This window comes from Borostomias antarcticus (assembly GCF_949987555.1).
Source record: "Borostomias antarcticus genome assembly, chromosome: 23".
NCBI lineage: Eukaryota > Metazoa > Chordata > Actinopteri > Stomiiformes > Stomiidae > Borostomias > Borostomias antarcticus.
In genome coordinates this window covers 4,112,993-4,135,378 of record NC_140256.1, presented here as the reverse complement: position 1 = coordinate 4,135,378, position 22,386 = coordinate 4,112,993, and the positions used below count along the sequence as shown (strand labels likewise).

Genomic DNA, 22,386 nt, shown 5'->3' with positions numbered 1-22,386 from the left:
TAGATATAACTAGGTAACTGTGATATAATGGTATAGCTCGAATGCACACAGGTCGGAGGTAGGTATTTTGCCACTTGCGACTTGCCACCTCCGACCACAAACGAACACACCATTAGAGCTCTCCGATCCAACCGTCCTAGCCAAGCAGAGGCGGGGACAGGGGAGGGCGTTGGATCCGGCGCAGCAGCAGCGGTGTCAGTGGAACAGCACAAGCGAGTTGTCAGCGGCTCTAGCTGGGTGGAATCAATTGGATAAACGTCGACCTGTCCCGTTAAGATCATTCAGCTGTCAGGGATATTACTTTGAGCTGGAAGGTAAGGCTTAAGAATATATCTAACACTTTGTCTTACACGTTGCTAGCCACAAAGCTAGCGTGTGATTTGAATTCAACCGCACTCCCTAACGATGAAGGAGCTGTGAGCTAGCTCTGACCAGCCAGGACCATGGGACACACTAGCTACTGTTGCTAGCTAACGCTAGCGCAGACACTTGGAAAGTGCCAACACTGGTTAGCCAGCTCCCTATGATGAACTCTAGACAAGTTGTCAAATATGGAAGCTAGATAGTAATTAAAGGACTAGTAACGTTAGCAAGTGGTTGTCGAGCTGGTTTATCTGATTAGATGGCTACATAACAAGTAATTTAACATTTCCTGTTTAAGCTATTAAGATACAGCAACCGCATCATGCGCTAGTCAATCTGACCCCAGAGCTGCTGCTATGGGGTGGGGGCAACGTCACAGGATAGTGAGGGAGTCAGAGCGGTTCTAACGTCAACCAGTAGCCGCCGCCTCTCGCTGTTCTTTAGGGTTGCTGTTCTTTGTAGGGTTGCTGTTCTTTGTAGGGTTGCTGTTCTCTGTAGGGTTGCTGTTCTCTGTAGGGTTGCTGTTCTCTGTAGGGTTGCTGTTCATCTGGGAGGAGATGGCTAGTGATGTAATGTAGCCTCTGACTCTAAATGCAATAGTTGAGAGTATACTCAACTATTATATATCTATAGACGGGGTTGGCCTAGTTTTGATTCAAAATAGCCAGTGCCGTCAATATATATAACCTGATATCTTCTCTTCTGAGTATTATTTTTTATTATTAATTGTGTTTGAGGAGATGAGGAAACACCCCACCTTTCTACATATTTTTTTCAGAGGCCGGAAATTATAGTTCTCCCCAAGTAGAAGTTCTCTGTCAAAGGAAATGCATTGACTGAGGGAGTGAATGCAATTCCTTGACAAGAGCACATTGTTCTGAAGAAATCTCCAGCTTCTCGAGTTCCTGTGGTGACGATGCCTGTAGTTTAGATCTGGCAGATATGTGATGATCAGCACTGGTTTTAGGCTCTTTTTAACAGGCAGATGTCACCTGCAGGATGGAATTTGTTGTGTAGCTAATTCAAATTCATAGTAGTACAGATCAAAAATCCATATCAGTCAGATGATTAAGCAATATTTTAATGTTCTATATTGGGCCATATAGCGTCTAAAGAGATCCATAAAATGCATCATATGCTGTACCATCCATTGTATTTGATATTGTCCATAACCATTTCACAGTTCTCAGACCTCTGCTGATGCAGGGGGCTCAGCATGGGAGCTCAGTGGCACACCTGCTTGGTCATTTCACTTGTGAAAATGGATTAGTATGCTTTGTTGCGATTATGGTTAGTGTGACAGTAGGGCTTGGCTGGTTTGAATATTTGATCCTTCTCCAGTACTATTGGAAGTGTTTATGCCGGGGAGAGGAGCTAAGCAGCTTTCATAAGGGTGTGTGTGGCCAGTCAGGCTCCCACATGTCAACACCGCGGCCATGTTTGGTTTGGTCCCTTGTGTCCAGACGCATCAAGCTCTGCTGACCGGTTGTCCCCCTCGCGCTGCTGTCGTTTCCATGTTAGTGAGTAGCCTAGCTGATGGGGAGAGGAAGTGGGTCAGGCTGCAGAGGGAGATTAAGTGTGAGGATGTGAGGAAGTGTTGGTCATGACGCAGTCAGTGGATGTGAGGGGGTGAGTTTGGGTGAGCGGGACATGAGATGGTTATGAGGCGCGGGTCGGTCTGGAGGAAACGTGCTAGAAAATAAATGGAACATTGTCTGATAACGTGTCTGATGGCTACCCAGATAGCATACCTCATTTCACATGTTTTGCATTCTTGAGTTTGTGTCAGGCCTGTCAGGTCCTGTTGGTGCCAAGTGGTGTTATCTCAGTCCACTTCACCAAGAGAGTGGATTAAAGTCTACTCCCAAAATCTAGTCATTAATCCACGGAGAAAAGACAATTTATCAGATGGCTTTTTAAAAGCAGTTTTAGCACACACCAGTGATTAATTGTCTGGACCCACTCATCATTTTATGAGGAGAAATCATCCTATAAACATTTGCACCTGCGATCTGAGCATAGTTCTTGTTGAAAGTTAGTTTTATCCCTATTATCCCTGGTATTCACTCTCTAAACAATGTGTGAATTATGGGATAATTACTCTCGGCATTCATAATGATTCACAGTCCTGGCTGCATTCAAATAAAACCCCTCTTTACCCACTAACATACATGTGCACACACGCAGTCACGCACGCACAAACGCGCACACACTCACACACCCACACACACACACTTAGACACTTAGAGATGTAACGGTACGAAAATGTCATATCACGATTATAGTGACCAAAATGATCATGGTTTTTATAAAATGTGCTGAACATTTTCATTAAAATAATGTGTCTTGGAGACTGTTGCTAACTTTGATTGATGCTGGACAGTATTTACAGTGAGTTTTTCAAAATGCAGAAATCAAACACGGTTTTAATGATAGTTTTATTGCCATAAATCAAATCGAATTTTATCGTGGTTTATCATTATACCGGTTGTCGTTACATCTCTACACACACTGTAGGCATATGGCAAATTAATGTTATGATTAAAAATTAATCCCATCCACAGTGATTAACAGCAGAGCCAGCAGGATTATGATTTGCCTAAAGTGGGATTGAAGCTTCCCAGCACTATTTGTTTGAGAGGGTACTATACAGTACTGTTGGCTCAGTGTGTGTGAATAGTCTTGACTCAAGGAGTCTCCAGTGTAATGGTCTTCTTTTTTGTTTATCAGCTTTTCCTCACCCTTGCCTCGTGTGCTGCTAAACCTGCTCTGGGAGCAGCTTTGTAAAGCAGCAGTGCTACTCACTCGTGCGATCTTTTCTCCACCCACAGCTGACAACATCTGGTGAAATGGGGCAGTGGACGGTGGACGACCACTGTGGGGGAGGGGGACCTGACTGACCACATTTCATAACCCGTATGAGGCTGTGCTCGACTCTAGCCGTACTGTGAAAGTTAAACCTTTTTTTTTTATATATATATATTTTCAAATACCAATAGTCTATAGGGGAAATATCACTTGGGATACATGCTAGTTATCAGCCCAGAAGTGGACCAGTGCATCAACTGTACCTCACATCCCTGTTCAGCCCTCTGCCCTGTGATTGGAAACACTCAGGAGTTGGGTCTCTAAAATCTCTGATTTAACTAGTCTACTCACTTGGATGAAGGCCCTCCTCCGAGAGACATTTGACACCTTCACTTTTTTATCGCTAAGCATATTTCTGTGTATGTGTGAGAAGCAGATCCCGGCGTTCCTGTTTACTAGGTGAAATATTTTGGCCGGCTCTTCCTGATCTCCATTTGACAACCTGTCTGTTCACTTTAGTCGGAGCGGTCTTATGGGCCTCCCTCCACCAGAGGGTTTAGACAGGGCCAGAGATCGGCTTAAGTGGATCAGTTCCAGTGGATGGTCCTGTCCACACATTTAGCAGGATAGTCTGGCTTTGAACCGACAGTCCCTCCCCTGTAAAGCCTGTGTCCTCCCTAGGCTGTAATAGAGTACAACAACAGCGGTCCGTGGGACACGGCTGTGGACATATTACACCCTGGTGGTATTTTACACCGCAGAGCACAGACCACATGGTCACCCAGGGGCAGAGAGGGGTGCAAAAACAGCACCTTATCTCATTGTTAGGAAAAGCGCTGGAACGCAGCTGGAATTTGATTACAATGGCGCACCGTGGCCCTGGTTACAGGAAGGGGATTTAGGTAGCGTCTCTCGAATGCGCTGGTGACAAAAGGCAAAGGCTGCCGGCGCACGGAGCGCAGTGAGGCGACAGCACCGGGGGAAAGGCCCTGGGACAACATGGAGGACAGGCTGTGGGAACAGGGAGGCCTCCAACAGCATGACTGGTGGGGTTCGGCTGTACAGCGTAGTGGCTGGTTATCACAGAGGCTTGACACTTGACAGTTGACAGATCGGAGTGGTGGTTTTTGATCTGTACCCCATGAGCACACGCTGCAGATAACAGTTAAGTGCTTTGTATGATTCTATAGTTCAGCAATTTTCTATGTATGTGGTGTCCCATGAGGTAGGTCTAGGGCTCGGTTGTGTCTGGTAAAGGTTGTACCTTTGCCTTCGAGCTAGGGTGGGTTTACAAGTTTTGCTACAGTATAGTACCTGGTGAGTCTCCTTCAGTCAGATGAGGAAGCAAAGCCTATCTGTCAACAAATGCTTCTCTGCACTGCTCTGTAGATCAACACTGCTCAGGGCAAATACCTTTGTAATTACAATTCAAGAAATTGCCAAATTCCACATAAAAACTCTTCTTCACTCTACAGTGAGCACTTTTTTGATTTTGAGCTAGAGACTTAGTCAAACCGTGAAATACTTCGTATTAAGGATTTAACACCTTAATACCACTTATAAGCCTATATAATGTGTACTTTCTAAACTATTGAATAATTAAACCTCAAACAAGTCATACTGGTCTGGTCTGGTCACTGCTTGATGAACTTAAAGGTACAGACTATTTTTTACTAAATCTCAGACTGATTCCTTTCCTCCCAGACAGACGGCCTATTTCTCTCAAGAGATTTCCTGGTCGTGCCACATCTCCCTCAGCCCTCCTGCACTGAGCTATGAAATGGAGTTGTTGATGACCTCGTCACCTGCCCGACTCCTAATGGGCCAGTGGAGAAGGCGCGAGGGAATGCCTATTCAATTAGAATTGACTTTGTTCACCTTGGCTCTGATCGGCCTGCTGTCCATATCTAGGATTAGCCTTTATCAGTACTCGAAGACCGGGGATGTTGGTAGACTTTAGAACAGGCTAGGCCAGGCCTTAACTGATCTTTGAGGGTGTGATTGTTGGAGCTTATTGGCTAAGAGGGCGTCTCCCGGTTTGAGTAAATGGTAAATTGACTGCACTTTACGACGGCCTCTCATTTACCCATTCACACACACATTCACACACCAATGGCGGCAGCTGCCATGCAAGGTGCTAGCCTGCTAATTGGGAGCAATTTGGGGTTCAGTGTCTTGCCCAAGACAATTCGACATGTGGACAGGAGGAGGTGGGATTCGAACTACCGACCCTACGATCATTGGACGACCTGTTCTACCACTGAGCCACAGCCACCCAGCCGAGTACTGAGAATGAATGAGAACCAAGAATAATCGCCTCCGGAGAGTAGGGTGGAAAATTTCTGGTAAATTTCCGGAAACTTTCCAGAAATTTACCATGGGAAGTTAAGCTCTGGAATTTTGGAAATGTTGACCTTTTTTGTAGCCTATAACTGCTTTTTTTCAACATTTTTAAATGTTGTTTTATATACTTATTTTATCCCATTTTAATCCAATTTGGTAGCCAATTGACCCTGACCTGGTGTCAAATTACCCCCTACTAACTGTTGAGGATTCGTCACACAACCCGGCCGGTTGGCAATGCGAAAGGGAGAGACAACTCCATGACTATCTCAGCTCGCAACCATAATTCCAACACTAGACAGGGTTGCTGTTGTGTGACGAACTCTCAGACAGAGATTAAACTAACCACCCTCAGGGAGCGGCGGCCCAATAGGCCACTCCCTCTGGGATCGGGTCATACTCGGATCTGGCGAGACCACCGGTTCCCGTTGGGCAGCTGCACCGGAACACGATGCATTAGACCGCTATTATACCACCGCACATCCCTATAATAGGGAACTTAAATGTAGCCTAGTTGGAGAAAAAACTTAAAATGCAATTCTAGATCTTGCAGCATGATCTTGGTTAAAACAACCTGATTTAATGCAAATTCAGTTGAATTTCAACCCTATACTGTGCATTCATCCATAATTCCTAGCCTCCTGCACACTAAGAGGGCTTTAGAATCCATTAAAGTTCTACTCGCAAATAGATTAAGCAAAAAACTTAATTTAAAAAAATGTATTAGAAATGTTTGCCTGTATGTCTGCTTATGACAAAGCAAAATGTTTATATTTATATCTGTTTATGACAAGATAAATACAGTTGGTATAAATAACCTCCAAATTCCCAGTTAATTCCCGTTAATTCCCATTAATTCCCGTTAATTCCCGTTAATTCCCATGGAAAGTTTCCAACTTTGAATATTCCCGTAATTTTGCAACCCTACCGGAGAGTAATATTTTCGGTCACATGTGGTGGTGTGGTTCTGTTAGTTAGTTACAGTAGTTAGTTAGTTAGTTTGTTAGTACTGTAGGACTACACAAAAACTACCAGATCAATTTTCATGAAATTGGAAGGGTGTAGCATGGGCCAAGGAACAACCTATCTCGACGGGGGAAGGTCACAGAGACACAGGGTTTGGCATAACGCTCTCGACCTAATGAATGCAGCAATACCATAACATGTCCTGCTCACAAAACAAAACTTTGAGCGAAGCATTTCACAAACAGCTAAAATGTAGCCTGAATGTGCAGAGAGGCATTTCCTTTTGACTGATAAGTTGATATTGCACAATAAATAGCCTTCTTTTTCCCCAGAATCATTTTTGTAACTTAATACTTTTCTATTTTTCATTGCTAGTTGGCTAAATAGGAGTCATAATACTTCCCACCGACCACCACTGCATTCTACAACTGCATACTGACGAAATGCATTCATGGGCGGAGGTCTGCTCTCTGAGCACGCTTTCTAGTTGAGATTTCAGACGGATCTGTTATCTAACCTCTTCCCTAGTTTGTGTGTGTGCGTGCGTGCGTGCGCGTGCGTGCGTGCATGCGTGTCTTGTATGTGTATGTTTGCCGTCATCTCTGTGGCACATTCTCTGGGCGGGGCGGTATTACAGTGTTACAGCCTTCCCTCACTGACAAACCGGTTTGAGCAATGATAGCCCCGGCCTGAATGGTGTGTCTCTCGCTGGGCCTGGTCATAATTGGGATGCATGAACATAACCATGTATGGTGGTGTTGCACCGTGTGTGTCTGTGCTGAAAGGGAGAGAAAGAAAGGAAAGCTCTCCGCTGGGCAAAGCTCTCGCTCTACCCCTTTTCGCTGGGTTCCCTTCACTCTTTTCTCCAACTGCTTCTCGGCCTTATGTCAGAGCATAACAATGTGCCCTGGTTTAATAGAAGGCAGCAGTCCCTAGCCCTGCGCTCCGCCTGTGCGGTGGAATCAGGAGAGCAGAGGGCTGGAACCTCCTGTGCTCGATCCCTCCCTTATCTCACAGCGCTCCGCTCGAATGGCGGCGCTGCGGTAATCTATACCGTAGGTGTGGTGCTGACACAGGGCGAAGAACGTCAAGTTGTGTGATATCTGGAGAGCGTTATGGTATTGCCGAAATGGCCTTGTGGGATGTTAAGAACCGCACAGAGCGAGCCATTCAATATCCATGTACAAGCCCAGGAAAAACAACTCTTCCCCTCCGAGCTACTGACATCTGATGTGTGTAGGGAGCTGCGGTATGTGGAGAAGGATGCTCCAAGCTGTGTCACCCTGGTTCCATTTCCTGTGAGTCATTTCCTCAGGCCGAGTCCCTGCCCGGGCCTATCAGTGCCAGCCCAGCCTCCTCTATTTCTCTCCCTCCACGCCGGCCTCTGCCCCTGCCCTTTGTCATCATGGAGACGGGGGTCGGGCAAGGGGACCCCCCTGCGATCGGGCCGGTCTGTCTGGGCGGCTCGTCTCCTTGGATTTGGGGTGGGGCCAAGGGTTCGACAGGGAAACATGACCCCCCCCCTAGGTGGAGTCTGTCACATGGCTGACTGGGTATACTGGTGGGGCAGTTTAGCTGAGCTTTCCCTGACTGCGCTAGCTAGCTTCTTGCTTCGTCCACATTGTTGGCTGTGATGCATACAGTAGGCTAGCAAGGCTATACTTTGGTTATGAATGACTACTACATGTTGGTATGTAATGTGTTAAGTTGCTTTATTGTTATCCCTGCAGATGAGTGTCCTGTGGGAAGTTGTAAGAACACAGGGAAGTTTGTGAATGGTACATCAGTGGTCAGGAGGATATAACGTGGAGCGGCAGGAAGTGTGTGATATTATCCTGAAGAGGCCCGTCAGACTTGCTGACCGGGCTCGGACATTACACAACCTCCGGTCCCAACCCACCCAGCTATCTGTGTTCCATAGCAGAACTGTAAAACCCTTCCTGGATCTGTACTCTCCATGCTTTGTGCAGGGATGACTAGGCCCATGTTGTCTTCATATGGAATCCTGCTACCTCAAGCAGGAGAGAAAACGTTCAAAACTAAAAAGAAACAAGAAAGAAAGGACTTTGACTTTTTGTTATGGACCAGTCAGGTCTAGAGCAACTATATACTTTAATTCTGCCAAAGTTTTTACACCTGAACACGCAAGCCCATTCCCTCTGACTCTCAGCTCTGCTTGGTAATGTTTTGAAGGCCTGTCTTTGGGTCGTGTCTCGTGTTTTGTCTTGCACCTGCAGATTGTAGGCCGAGGGCCCAAATTATATTCTGTTGGAATGAATGAGCCAGACATCCTGACTTCAAGACCGACACTGCATTTCAAATTGAATGAAGAGCTATACTGTTTGACTGCTCGAACTGAGCCGTTTTCGTTAGCTAGTAAAAGAATGTCACATAACCACCACAACTGGAGCGGACTGCCCTCTCCATGTTAACGCCATTTAACTGTATAATGTATCGGTTCACATGTTATCTTGAACAAGAGTGTGTTACCGAACGGAATTGTGCTCTATTCAGAGTGAGGCGTGTAATTGGGCATGCTGCTCAATTGGATGTGATTTCTATTCAAACAAACTGCTCTGACAGCTGCTCGTCGACTACCATTACAAACTTAAAAGGCATCATCTGTAAAGCTGTTTTTCGGTAACCGCACCTCACCTCATAAATGTGTTTCTTTATACATTCCTGGGCTGGTATTTGAGAGATGTTGCTAGGCAGCGTGTCTGTGTTTGTAAATATGGCCTGGAGACCTCTCTGGCAGGGACTTGGAAGGCTGTCCAGCTCCAGGCTCCGCTCCTCGCATGGCTGGTGAGTCAGAGTCATGGACTTCAGCCGACCCACCGCTGGGGTATGATCCCACCGCACCGAACCGATGAACCCCATCCTCTCTGACCTGAGAAGAAAGGGCTCGTCTCTTTCCCCTCTGCTTGGTCTCTCTCTTCCCCTTCCCCTACCTCTTTCTATCCCCCTGGCCTCTTTCTATCCCCCCTGCCGGGGCAGATGTTCAAGCCTCACCTGTCTCTCGCTGGGAGTCTCAGCGTCCTTCCGAGAGCTACGGTCATGACCCCGCGTTGACCCCAGGAGCACAAGCCGTGACCCTGAGCAGAAGGGCAGTTCTCCACCTGCCAGGGTAGGGCGAGTGCTCAATGTGCCGCGCCGGTGGCGGCGGCGCAGACCGCCGTGGAGGGCGGCCGCTGGGTCATAAGGAGCAGCAGGATGTTTGTCTGAGGGACATCCAGAGTTCAGTGGGTGGGTCAGGGGGAGGGGGTGGGGGGACCAGCAGGCCAGAGGGAGGTCTGGCTGGGGCTGCTCTTCTGGCAGACGTCCTGTCACTGGACAAGAATAAAACTCATTATCCACCACACTGCATCTCAATGTCCCATTCATCCATCTAGAGTTTGAGAGTTGGAGACGTAAAATCAAATAATTGAGCACCGGTGTTTTCCACTCATGTTAATATTTTTGAAATGTCAGATGCAAACAGTAGTAAGGTTAGCAGTAAAGGTTCCTGACTAAGAGTTTCCTTTTAAAACCCTATTCACAAAGCTGCTGAGACCAACTTTTACTAAGGAATTCGAAGAACTCTTAAGCTAAGAGAAAGGGCGGGGTTAACGTCGCTGCTCTGGATGATGTCATGTTTCATGAACGAGCTTACTCACTATGCCCACAGTGACTGGCTGATAGGGGATGGGCCTCTGTCCGCGATTTCAACATGGATATACTGTAGACGTAGCCTATAATCCTGCCATAGTTCAAGGAGTAGTAAAGGGAAAGTGAGTTTCTTGTCTTTGAAATTGAGAGTTTAACATGTTTTTTGAATGATTTTTCACGGTGACCACCCACATCCATTGTATGACCAAAACGGTGGTAGAGCAATTATCAGACTTTCTCAAAAGTGCTAGTTTTGTCAACTTTTTGATCCGAACCATTGATCATAAGTAACCTTAAAAACAGGGCTAAACATGATTTTTCCCTTTACTACTCCTTTAAATAAAGATTTTAAAATAAAAATGTAGTCTAAATGTCACTGATAGGCTAAACATGAAATCAAGAATAATATACTGACTAGTCAATTACATTCAACTGATTGTGCGCCTCTTGCATGTCTTCCTCTCGTATAATTAGAGGATGCAAGCAGCCTTTCAATTATCAGACTAAAATAATATGGCTGATAATATGTGAGGCTACACCGAAACAATACCAAACTGGACGCATGAACAGCAGTTATTTCTTGCCCAACTTGTGAATGAAAGGAAGGATATCATTAAAGAGACATTGTGAGTTGGGATAGCTTCCAAAATCAAAAACAAATGTGCAAAAACATGAATACAAATAAATGCGCTGGCATTCCTTGCAGTCTCAGGCAAGGGCAAGATGGCAGAATTCAAGCAACAACTTGCAAAGGTTATGATTTCAAATAATCAGGACATGATGTTAAAAAAATCCAAAGTGCCACCTCTTATTCTCCCGTGCTCCTGATGGAGATGGAAGACTTGAGCACTAACCTACGTTACTCAAATGTTGTAAAGGCTGGGCAGACTTTGGGGTGGTCAAGTGGGCTCCTACTTTCCCCAACGATTCGCTGACTGGGCCAATAACGCCTCCAGTAGGTTCAGCTGTGTGTTCTGGCGTCCCATAACCACTCTCCCAGCATCTGCCTAGACGATTTATTTGGGTCTTTCCTCTTCAGCCAGAGCCGCTGGCTAGTCTGCTCTACCACCCCTGATGTTTCCTTGGTCTGGTGTAGGGCTTGTCCACTAATCCTCAGGTCCTTCTGCAGTCTTACAGTTGATGTTGCCACAAAACCCCGACATCCAAATTCTACTGGGTAGATCTCAGCTCTCTAGACCTGCTGTTCTGCCTCTGCCGCAGGCTCTGTGTATCAGTTTCTTTCTTTCTCCAGGCTTCCTGCACAGCATCCTCCCAAGGGACTGTGAGCTCCACAAAGTATCGCCATGTGCTGAGAGTTGGACCACAGGACCAGATCAGGCCTCAAACTGGTGACAGAACTCGGATGGAACTGTAAGCCTTTAGCCCATGTCCGCCAGCATCTGCCATTCCCAGGCGGCGTCCAGCTGTCTAATCCTGGTCCTTGGTGGAATCTTCCTTTGTTTTTTTTTTCCCATATCTGAACAAAGGCAGCTGGCAGAGTTAGTTTCTCCAAAATCAGCAAGTTAGGAACTACTTTTAGCCTTAAGATGTTTTGTGAATACGGTCCCTGAAGACTACAGCCAGGGCTCTGGTGAACTCAGCAATTCCACTTCCACCAGTCAGTGAGTGACTCCTCCCCCCACTCTTTTCCTCAGCCAAGACAGCATATGGTGCCATCAGACACCCAGTAGGAACCAGCTCTAATTGAACACTTGAAGTGTGGCCTGCAATTTGCTTGTTGTACACTCCAGTGCTGTCAAAGAGCCAGAGACGAGATGCACACATCAGTTCTCCCCAATTGAACAATCACACCATGGTTTGTGCCTGCCAGCTCCACAACTAAAGATTGTTTTACGCATCATAAGGCTTCTTCCACATTGCCACTACGCTAATCTTTACTTTTATTGTACCTTCAATTGCTGTAGACTTCCTCTCTTGGTAGTACCTTCTGTATCAAACCATTTAGGTGTTAATTTCTAGAACTGGAACGCGAGATCAACATTGAATCATAATGTGATGCTGTCTGCCAGCCTGATCAGTTTGTTATGGAAACTAGACCACAGAGATGTTCTGCAGTAGGTTTTAATCTAGGTCCCTCTGAGAGTTCTTTCGCTGATGCACTATGTAAGCTACGCTAACTACGTTACTTAATGCTGCAGATCTCTCTATGGTTCTGGGACATTTAATGCAAAAATCTGTTTTTCAGATCCTGGCAATTCATTGGTAGCGCCGGAATCCCGGTGACGCCAATCAGTAACTACTTTCGCGACTACAGGCGCTCCCGCCAAACCTGGCCCCGCCCATCTAACCTGGGCTAGCGTCTCTCATTCGCTGCTACGACCCGTCACTGTTTCAAAAGTCGATCAGAACACGTGGCACAAACTCTTATGCAGTGCGGAGCGCAGCGATTTAACATTTGAGTCTGGAGAGAGACTAGGATGGCTGGGACTGGGGTCACACACACGCACACACACGCACACACACGCACACACACTGCTGAGAGAGAGGAAATATTCAAATACCAACAAAGCAAGACAGAGAGGTTCATGTACACAAGCCAGCATACAACAAAACATCCACTGTCACAAAGTTTCTCTATAAATTCGGTGCCCGTTCCCTTGGGGGACCAGTGTCTCATGACCTGGAGTTTTTCTCTCCTCTGCATAGCTTACCAACTTAATATAGTCGTGTGAAATATTGAATGGGGGAGGAGGATGGAAAGCCATGGAAGCCTGATTCATTGTTGAAGAATCTGGGGTCATATTGTTCCTCCCAGCCAATGACAGGCCTCACTTTCCAGATCCTTCACACAGATTCAATAATCCTTCTTACTGTACCACTCCTCCAGACATCGCTCGTCACCCTGTCACGTTGTTTTGTTTTCAGCGTTATAGACCACTACCTGATAGTCTGAAGCGTGAGAACAGAGGTGATGAAAAGGTCAAACTAAGAGGGTGTATCTGTTATGATTAGTTTGGACTCTGGCACTAGGCCTCTCAAAGGAAACAGTGGTTTATTTGAGGGACTTGTAGCAGAAAGCTCCCATTGCGAAGAGGCACTGTGGTAGATCCTCAGTTAGAGGAAGGTGGGAAAATAGGACCTGAAGGGCTTTCAGTCCTGAATACAGAGTCCCTCTTGTTGAGTAGCTTCTACATTCCCAAGACTAAGATGTGTCTTAAGAAGAAGGAACACATTTCCATCAGGAATCAAGAACTTTTGAGCAATGGGTAAAGCTGAGGTTGGTTTCACCAGCAGCCCAATGGGCTTTGACCTTCCTGTCCTGGGAAGGTGAAGGAAGGTCAAACCGCTGTTGAGCCATCCAGTGAAAGGGAGAGCAGGACTTGTCTGTACCAGGATGTGGGTTTGAATTACACACACGGTTATTATCAGGAGACTGAGGCCTGCCCTGTTAACCTATCTGTCACAGTGCCACACACTACCACAGGAAGAACTTCCTGCCTGTGATCGGATCAGATTGGGAAATGGGAACACACACACACACACACACACCAAACACACCTCTTATTGCACCACCAAAACAACCACCAAAAAACGCCCCACTCCCCTGGGCTGCAGTTAGATCATACTAGTGAGTCAGGCTGGGCATGAAGTTAGTCACTGTGTTCAAAAGTTGTGTGTGAGTAATAATCAGCCTATTGCATGAAATAGCCAATTGTGGTTGTGGTTGGATGATGGTGACCTCAGCCCATGATTGGTTCGACTCCCATTGTCTTAGTCTGTTATTCAGACTCTCCAGTGTGACTTGTTGCTGTTTAATAGGCCTGCTTTCTGAACCCCCCCCCTCATCTGCTAACAGATTTTATTGCTGGGTGAGAACAAATGTTATTTAGTTTGGACATGTCTTATTTTCACAGGGAAGCTGTACTTCACGGATGAACGGTGGTTCCTGTATTTCTCTTGTTGGATAGTGTGCAGCGTGCACAATGCGAGATGAAATGAAAGCCTAGCAAACGGAATTCGAAGTGGTGTTGAGATGCTTACCTGGAATGTCTTGAAGAACAGGCTCCGGTGCCTCCGTGGTAGAAATTCATATCTCCAGGTAGGGTTATTTGAGGACGGTGGACTATGAGGAGATGCACTTTTTCGTGACGAGAGAAGTCAACTTGCATGCAATGGTGCTGATGTGCCATGTATTGCGCCACAGGCCTAAAATGTGTCAGGGCGGGAGAAAGATGGGTAACGGTGGAGGGAGAAGAGAGGAGCTGTCTGCTTTGAGGGCTAGTTGGAGCAATGCAGAGCCAAGGCCTGGAGTCTGAGATGCTCACGCACACACACTTAAGCTGTCCTACAGGTTCTGTATTAGTGTGGGGGAACAGGACGTTCAAGCATTGAAATAAACAGGTGAAAGTATGTATGGACTACAGTTCCCTCATGTCATGGTCAGTCAGGAATCTGAGTCTTTATTCTATGTCTCTTTCCAGGCTTTATGGTAGGCTTTTACCAGGCTTTAACATCTAGCCCAGGGACTGCAGCTGAAAATTAGCAACCATGCTAATGCTGGCGTATTTACAGTTTTATTCACGCTTCATGTATATCACGGTGGATTGGTATTCCCTGTCCCTGATCAAATAAACTCAATAAAATAAAGGTCACTACTGACAACTGCGAGAAATCGTTTTGATGTGGAGTTTGTTGTCATTAAGATTGATGCTTTGGTTGAGAATGTGTAAATTGCTCCCTCATTCCTATGCTTGACCCCCCCTGCTTCTCTCCTCCTCTCTGTCCCTCGTCCAGATATGTTCAGACGAGTCGTGCGGCAGAGCAAATTCCGTCATGTTTTTGGTCAGGCGGTGAAAAACGACCAGTGCTATGACGACATCCGGGTGTCGCGGGTCACGTGGGACAGCTCCTTCTGCGCCGTCAACCCCAAATTCGTCGCCATAATCATCGAGGCCAGCGGGGGCGGAGCCTTCCTGGTCCTCCCTCTCCACAAGGTGAGTGGGCGGAGCTGATGCTACAGCTGTTGGTTTCTTTGGATCTGTTTAGAGTTTTGCTTACTTGTCACTTATGAGGAGTTTGCCCTCTTCCCCGTCAGCAAAGCGCCTCGGACGACACACACACCCACCCCGCTCTGCAAATTACAGATAGATCAGATAGACACGCACACGCTCAGGGGAAATCACATGGGCCACACATACCAGCCCAACCCACAGATCACATTTTTGTACGTTTGAGGGGCCATATTATTTCTCTCTCGGTCGTCCACACGCAGGAAGCAGAGATTCCCCGTGTCGGCATCCTAGAGCCATTCCTGGGCCTGTGGTTGCAGAGAGAGAGAGGGGGAGAGGGGGGGGGGGGATTCCTGGTTGTGTGACTGTGGTCTATGGTGGCCGGGCTGAGCCGGCAAGACTGGGATGGAGAGTGACAGGTTGGTTTGCTCAGCAGTGCTGCACACACTGGCGGTGGATGGGGAGACAGTAGAGAGAGACTGCAGACTCAGGCTGCAGACTGATATGGTAGATAGCAGCAGCCTGACATGTGTTGTTAGTGGGGGGGGGGGGCGGGGGGGGGCTGCTCCCTTGGTCTCGCTAGCGGTGGTGGCGTCCATCAGAACCGAGCTTTAGAAACCTCTACAGTTGTACAGCAGGACGTTTCACCTTTTCTCTCTAGCGCGAACGGAGATTCAAGGACGACGGGACTAAAACGAGAGACGACGCTTCGCGCAGCGCAGCGCGAACCTTTTGTTCCGTGTGTCTCTTGGCTCCAGGCTGCGTTCTGACGCGCGCCGGTGTAGTTACCGATGATGTAAGGGGATCGTGTTACTTAAGGATATTTTTAGAGGGAAATAGCCAGATATCTGTGTCAGATATTTGAGACGAGCAGGGTGGTGGTGGGGACAATGGATGATATCGGAGGGGATTTGTGTAGCTACATATTCTTAATCAGCGTGGCGTGTCAGGGTGGGGAAGCAGGACCAGATCCGCCCGTCCTCAGCGTTGACATTTTGAACAGCAGGCTTGTTTTCTCGGTCCGAAAGCGCACGTATTTGCATTTGAGATTTCACTACAAGGAGGTGGGAGCGCGAGACCGCGGTAAGATTGACTCGGCCTCCTAACCCTCACTCTAGGTTCTGTCCCACATAGCAGCATGCACACAACACCGACCACACCAACAGCCCGAGGGGCATCGTCTCAGGAGCACCGACCGCTCACCTCCATATAAGGGCTTTGAAGTCCTGAGACTTAGTCCACCTCGCCTTCGTTCGGATCGTTTGGCTGTAAACGAGGTAGCAGCTATACGAACGCCACGCCCCCTTCCTCGCCCCTCTGTCGTAATTGGTTCCGTTAAAGCGCAGGAAGGGTTCGGACGCTCGTTGAAAACTCCAGGGGCCCGGGAATGTCCCTGCTGGAGGAGGTGTCATCACAGCGGTCAGTGGCGTTAAAGCGCAGGAAGGGGTCGGACGCTCGTTGAAACCTCCCGGGAATGTCCCTCCTGGAGGAGTTGTCATCACAGCGGTCAGTGGTGGCGAGGCGCTCTCCTGGTCCGACGCTCTGCTCCGGCCCTGGGCCTGTAATCGGTGCAGGCCGGCTCCGCGGGCGTGTCATCTGAGGCTGGTCTGGCACCGGGTGCGACGGGATCCTCTGGCCTGTCAGCACACAGCTTAGGCCTGTCAGCACCTCCCTCTTTACAGCACAGCCTAGAGCTACCCGTCCCAGAACCAGAACCAGACCCACAGCCAGAGCCCGACCTCCCGCTGCTGTCAGCTGGCTAGATTGGCTTCAGATTCTCTATCTCTCGCTCTGTCTCTCTCTCTCTCTTTCTGTCTCTCTCTCTCTCTCTCTTTCTCTGTCTCTCTCTCTCTCTCTCTCTCTCTGTCTCTCTCTATCTCTTTCTGTCTCTCTCTCTCTCTCTCTCTCTCTCTCTGTCTCTCTGTCTCTCTCTCTCTCTCTCTCTCTCTGTCTCTCTATCTCTCTATCTCTCTCTCTGTGTCTCTATCTCTCTCGCTCTCTCTGTCTCTCTCTCTCTCTCTCTCTCTGTGAGTGGTCTGCTGTGGTCCGGTCAGGACACAGTAAGGGTGTGTTCGCAGAACAAAGTCTGCCTTCACCAGTTAATTAAAAGCGAACTGAAAGTGACGCCTTTATGTACAGAACGAAGGCGAAGGGCAGCTTCCGCAGTTTCTCTTCCTCACGCAGCGGGCCGGGCACCGAGAAGGGCCCGTTTCAGACGGCCGTCCGCGTCCTGAAAGATTTGGCTTGTGGCTTTTGTTACCGCGCCACGTCAAAAGGAAACCACTGTGTAATCTTTCACAGAGAAGGCAGTACCTTCTGGTCGTCTCCATTTAAGCTGAGATCAGAGGTCTGTGTGTGTGTGTACGTGTGTGTGTGTTTGTGTGTGTGTGAGAGCTGCTCTGTGCTTAGTAAACAGTATTTCAGGCTTGGTTTTCACAAATGCATGATGACTTAGCAGCACCAAGGAATTTTCGCTTACATCCTTATAAGGCTACGTATTAGTGTCATGATTTGTATTGAGGATTTGTCCGATCAATCTGTCTGAATACCTTGGCTTTTTCTTCATTGTAATATCACGCACCCCCTTTCTCTCTCTCTCTCTCTCTCTCTCTCTCTCTCTCTCTCACACACACACACACACACACACACACACACACACACACACACACGCACACACAGGCCATGTGAGAGTGCATCTGGCTTGCTGGCCCATCTGCCCATGGTGTGCAGTTCCCAGCCTGGTTGGGCAGCCAGCTGCTCGGGGGGCCTTTGTCCCACGCTCAGTCCTAGCCCTTTGTCATCACTGCCCTCTGGCTTGGGGGGGGGGGGGGCGGGGTAGGGGGGCTGCTGCTCGGACCCCCGCCTCCCAAAATATGGTCCTTGTATAGTTGCGCGCATTCTAACTGCTGTGCTCTTGTTTGAGGCTATTTAGACTCCCTGTAAACCTGTGGGCCTGAGCCTCATTGAGCGTACAGACCGGCCGAGACGGCGTTTGAGGCCAGAGCATCTCTGGTGTGTGATCGGGTCTGGATGGGGACATCTGTAGTGTAGCCTGGGTCAGCTGCTGTGTGTGTGTGTGTATGTGTGTGTGTGTGTGTGTGTGTGTGTGTGTGTGTGTGTGTGTGTGTGTGTGATCGGGTCTGGATGGGGACATCTGTAGTGTAGCCTAGGTCAGCTGCTGTGTGTGTGTGTGTGTGCGTGTGTGTGTGTGTGTGTGTGATCGGGTCTGGATGGGGACATCTGTAGTGTAGCCTAGGTCAGCTGCTGTGTGTGTGTGTGTGCGTGTGTGTGTGTGGGTCTCACCCTAAGTGTCTCTGCGTTCCCACGTCTGTGTTTTGTCTGTCCAGAGCGATGTGTACGCCTATGTTCTGTGTGTGTGTGCGCGCGCATGTGTGTGCGTGTGTGTGTGGGAGGGGGCCTGCGAGGCAGCTGGTCCAAGATGACTCAGCGTAGCGTCGCATCGTTGCTCCGTCCTGCCGAGGCGCTCCGTGGAGAGGCGGCATCAGATGTCCCACTCAACACTTGTCATCTCCCGCCCTCATGCTTTCACTCTGCCTCTCTCTCTCTCTCTCTCTCTCCCTCTCTCTCTCTCTCTCTCTCTCTCTCTCCCTCCCTCTCTCTCCCACTCTCTCCCTCTCTCTCTCTCCCTCTCTCTCCCTCTCTCTCTCTCTCTCTCCGTCCGCACGCTGATTTATTCGCTTATTTCCATATGAAGGCGGTCCGCTGGAGTCTGGACGCTAGGGCAGGGCGCTCGCCGGGGCCTTCCTCTTAATTCCTCCTAATCATGTCCGCCACGGAGCGAGACGAGCAGAGGAAATCCCAGCGTAGCCCAGTTGCTAGTATGAGTTATACTCCCCACGCTTTGAAATCCCTCATTTTATCCAGTCGAGCGTGAAATTGTTGAAATCTCGTCGGGGTCTCTATTTTTATTTTTTATTTTTTTGCCCAGTAGCCTCTGTGTCTTCATTTTCCATGCCGTCTGCTGTTGGTCAGTGTGTGAGGTGAGAGTTATGCAGACAGTGCGGCTGTCTGGTTTCCTTCTCGTCCACCCAGAGGTTCTGTCGGAGACTCAACAACCACAGGCAGGAGACCGTAGCCGTCGTATGAAAGGCATGTTCCAGGCTAGCACCTCAAACAGCCCCTCTATGCAGAGAGGAAGATCAGATTTGCCCATGTTTTGTTTGGACCCAGTCCTCAATCCCCCCCCCCCCCCCCCCCCTTTTTCAATCCAATGCTCAGCCTTTGGTGAAGCCCGAGAAATCCCTGGGTTTGAGCGCGCAGAGAAATGCAGACACACACACACACACACACACACACACACAGTGTCTCGCTCTCTCTTTCCCTCTCACACGTATTCTCAAACTGACACTTTCTATCACACACACACACACACACACACACACACACACACACACGGGTGTGTGCAGCACCGGGGTCTTAATAGGGGTCTTCCCCCACACTCTGACACAATCTGTATTCCAGGAGCCCTCTGCCGTCGCCACGGCTGCCGCTAGGTCCTGCTGACTGCAGATTTGACCATATATGGCCATCCACTGCTCCCTGCCTGACAGCCTTCCAGGACCGTTTCCTCCCTGCCTAGCGATTGGCTGCTCGCGCTGCCGCTGCATTCTGAGTTCCGGGATAGGCTGGAGCGAGGAGATGAGCCCGAATGAGAGGTGTGATTTTTGAAGTCAAGTGTCGTCTGTCAAGAGAGAGAGTTCAGTCCCGCATCGCGCCTCATTAGTCGTGTTTTTTTTTTGTTTTTTTTTTAAACGTACAACGGATTTACAATTAATTATTTTGTAAATCATTTTGCTCTGTTACAGTGCTCGCTAGCCCTGTCGTAGTAGAGTGTGTGTGTGTGTGTGTGAGTGTGTGAGTGTGTGAGTGTGTGTGTGTGTGTGTGTGTGTGTGTGTGTGTGTGTGTGTGTGTGTGTGTGTGTGGCCAGTGGCCAGTGGCTACCTGCCCTCTGCCCTTCCGTTGCTCTGTCAAGCCACAGAGCAGACATACCTTTCTAGTGGGCGTGTTCAGACATGCCCTCGGTATCTGATTTGCCTGCGCTCTCGCTAGCTCCTCCTCTGCCGTCCAGAGCCTGACTGAGCTGTAGGGCTGGGTAAAAAAAAAAAGATTATCGATTCTGAATCAAATGATTCAGAATTGATTCATGAACCCCAAAATCAATCTTTTATTTAATGAATGAATGAATAAATGAAGGAATGAATCATTCATTCATTCATTCATTCATTCATTCATTCATTTTTGGAAATCAGTATCGATACCCAGCCCTAGTATTGATGTGTTGCATAACTTGGCAGTCATGTAATTAAGGTTACAGCTAAAAAAACAAACAGGTTTTAGTAACACTAACCGAATCGATATTGAATCGAATCAAATCGAATTGAATTGTGATAATCGATTCTGAACCTTGTGAATCGGAATCGATTCTTGAAATTGGAATCGATACCCAGCCCTACTGAGCTGCTACTGCTGCTCACGCTCTGTCTGGACCTCAGGGCCGTACGCGGCACACACACACCAAGGGAAGTGGGAAAGCGGAAATTTCCATCGCGCCAGCATGCATGGATGACCCCTTCAGTAGTGTGTGTGCGAGAATCACATGGTCAGTCGTGAGGAAAGGAAGTGTGTGTGTGTGTGTGTGTGTGTGTGTGCGCGCGCACGAGAACAATGACTCTTCCCTCTAGGGTCGAGGGAATCAAAGCGTTAACGCTGATGTCGACATCTATTTGTGTGGCGTCTCAGTGGACTCGTTTATCTCTCGCCTTGGGATTTATTCCTTTATATTTTTTTTTTACAGCTTCACTTGTTGCTATGCAACAGGTCTGTCCGTTAGCTCCGGGCATTCCTCAGGTAGGGTATGGCTAGATCAGGCCAGGTGTGTGTCTGGTCTGTTTTTGAGAGCGGTGTGCTCATATTTGGGCAGGTGCCCGCTGTGAACACGGCCCCCCCTAGCTGTGTTTTGCTCCGGACCCCCCCCTGCTGGGACCTTGTCTAGCCTGCATGATGCTCACTCCCACTCCTGTCTCCTGTCTCTCCAATCAGGTTCCCTCCAGCCCGGTTGCCTTGGAGATGGGCCATCGCTCCGCTCTGCCGTTCCTCGCTCGGCTGGTTGGGTCTATATCAGGAGCTCTTCGTCTTCTCGTCTCCGTGTTGTGAAAGCGTTCTGTGAGGTCATTCGACAGGCGGGGCTTGTCAAGGGACGGCGCCAAGTAACTCAAAACGCCCAAGAGGGTCCTGTGTGCACTCTGCTCCAATCACGCTTTACGATCAGTATCCATCCACTCTCAGACACGCCCTCCGTCTCTTAAACCTTCAGCAATTGGCTCAAACGCTCACCCGGTACTAAGGCTGCACGATTATGACAAAAGTTGACATAATTGCGATTATTTGCTTCAAAATGGTAATTGCGATTAATAATTGTGATTAATATTTAATATATAATATTCATATATAATAACCAAAATGCTCCCAAATCACGGACGTTGATCCCTTTTCTTGCTACTAACTCACTGACCTCGTTTTCGCTCATTTTTTCACTACTCACGGCTGCAGGTACTCTTGTGACACTTGTCTTGACCTACTGCTATCTGTCTTCTCAGCGGGAACGCATGTGATTGGTCAGACAGCATAAGCGCCTGTGATTCGTCCGTGTAGTCCTAGCACACTCAATTCAAAGCAAAATTATTAATCACATTCATTGAGGCCTTTTGCGATTAGTTAATTGCCGAGGTCATAATCGCGATTTCGATTAATTCACGATTAATTGTGTAGCCCTACCCGGTACCTACTTCACCAGAATCCTTCCTGGTTGTTTCCTGTAGATCGATAGTGACAGGCAGGTAAATGTTATTCCAGTGTGAGGAGCAGAAGGAGAGAGGCCCGAGTCTGAGACGCCCCCCCCCCCCCCCCCCCAGGCTCGTATTAGACAGGGGAGGAGCGCATAACCAAGGCAGGTCGCCACAGGCCGGCCAGACCGCCGCTCTCCCTGCTCTGTGACTCCGCATCTCGGCGAGGAAGGAGCTCGGTGTGCGAACGGAGCGAAGGCCGCTATCGCTGATGTTTCTGGACGGTTCGTAAGAGGTGAGCGATAGACGCGCCACGCCGCCTCGTCACCCCCGAAGAGAACGGTAGCGCGGTGGTACCTGCGGCGCTCCGGAGATGTTGTCACGCCGTTCGACTGTTTATTGGCAGCGCTTGACATTCCACTGACCTCACGCCGCTCGAGCATTCCTGCCCTGCGGAGATAATCGCGCCGTCCATTCCAATCCT

General features: G+C 48.5%; 1 protein-coding gene across 1 annotated transcript in view; it reads left to right on the top strand.

The window, feature by feature from the left end:
* The first annotated feature begins 204 nt into the window (after positions 1-204).
* The window catches only part of coro1ca (coronin, actin binding protein, 1Ca), a 33,149-nt gene continuing 10,967 nt past the window's right edge, over positions 205-22,386 (top strand). The window contains exons 1-2 of the mRNA XM_084456740.1: positions 205-314; positions 14,884-15,083. Of these exons, the coding sequence (XP_084312866.1) occupies positions 14,886-15,083 (198 nt within the window). The 5' untranslated portion in view covers positions 205-314; positions 14,884-14,885. The remainder of the gene's footprint in view (positions 315-14,883; positions 15,084-22,386) is intronic.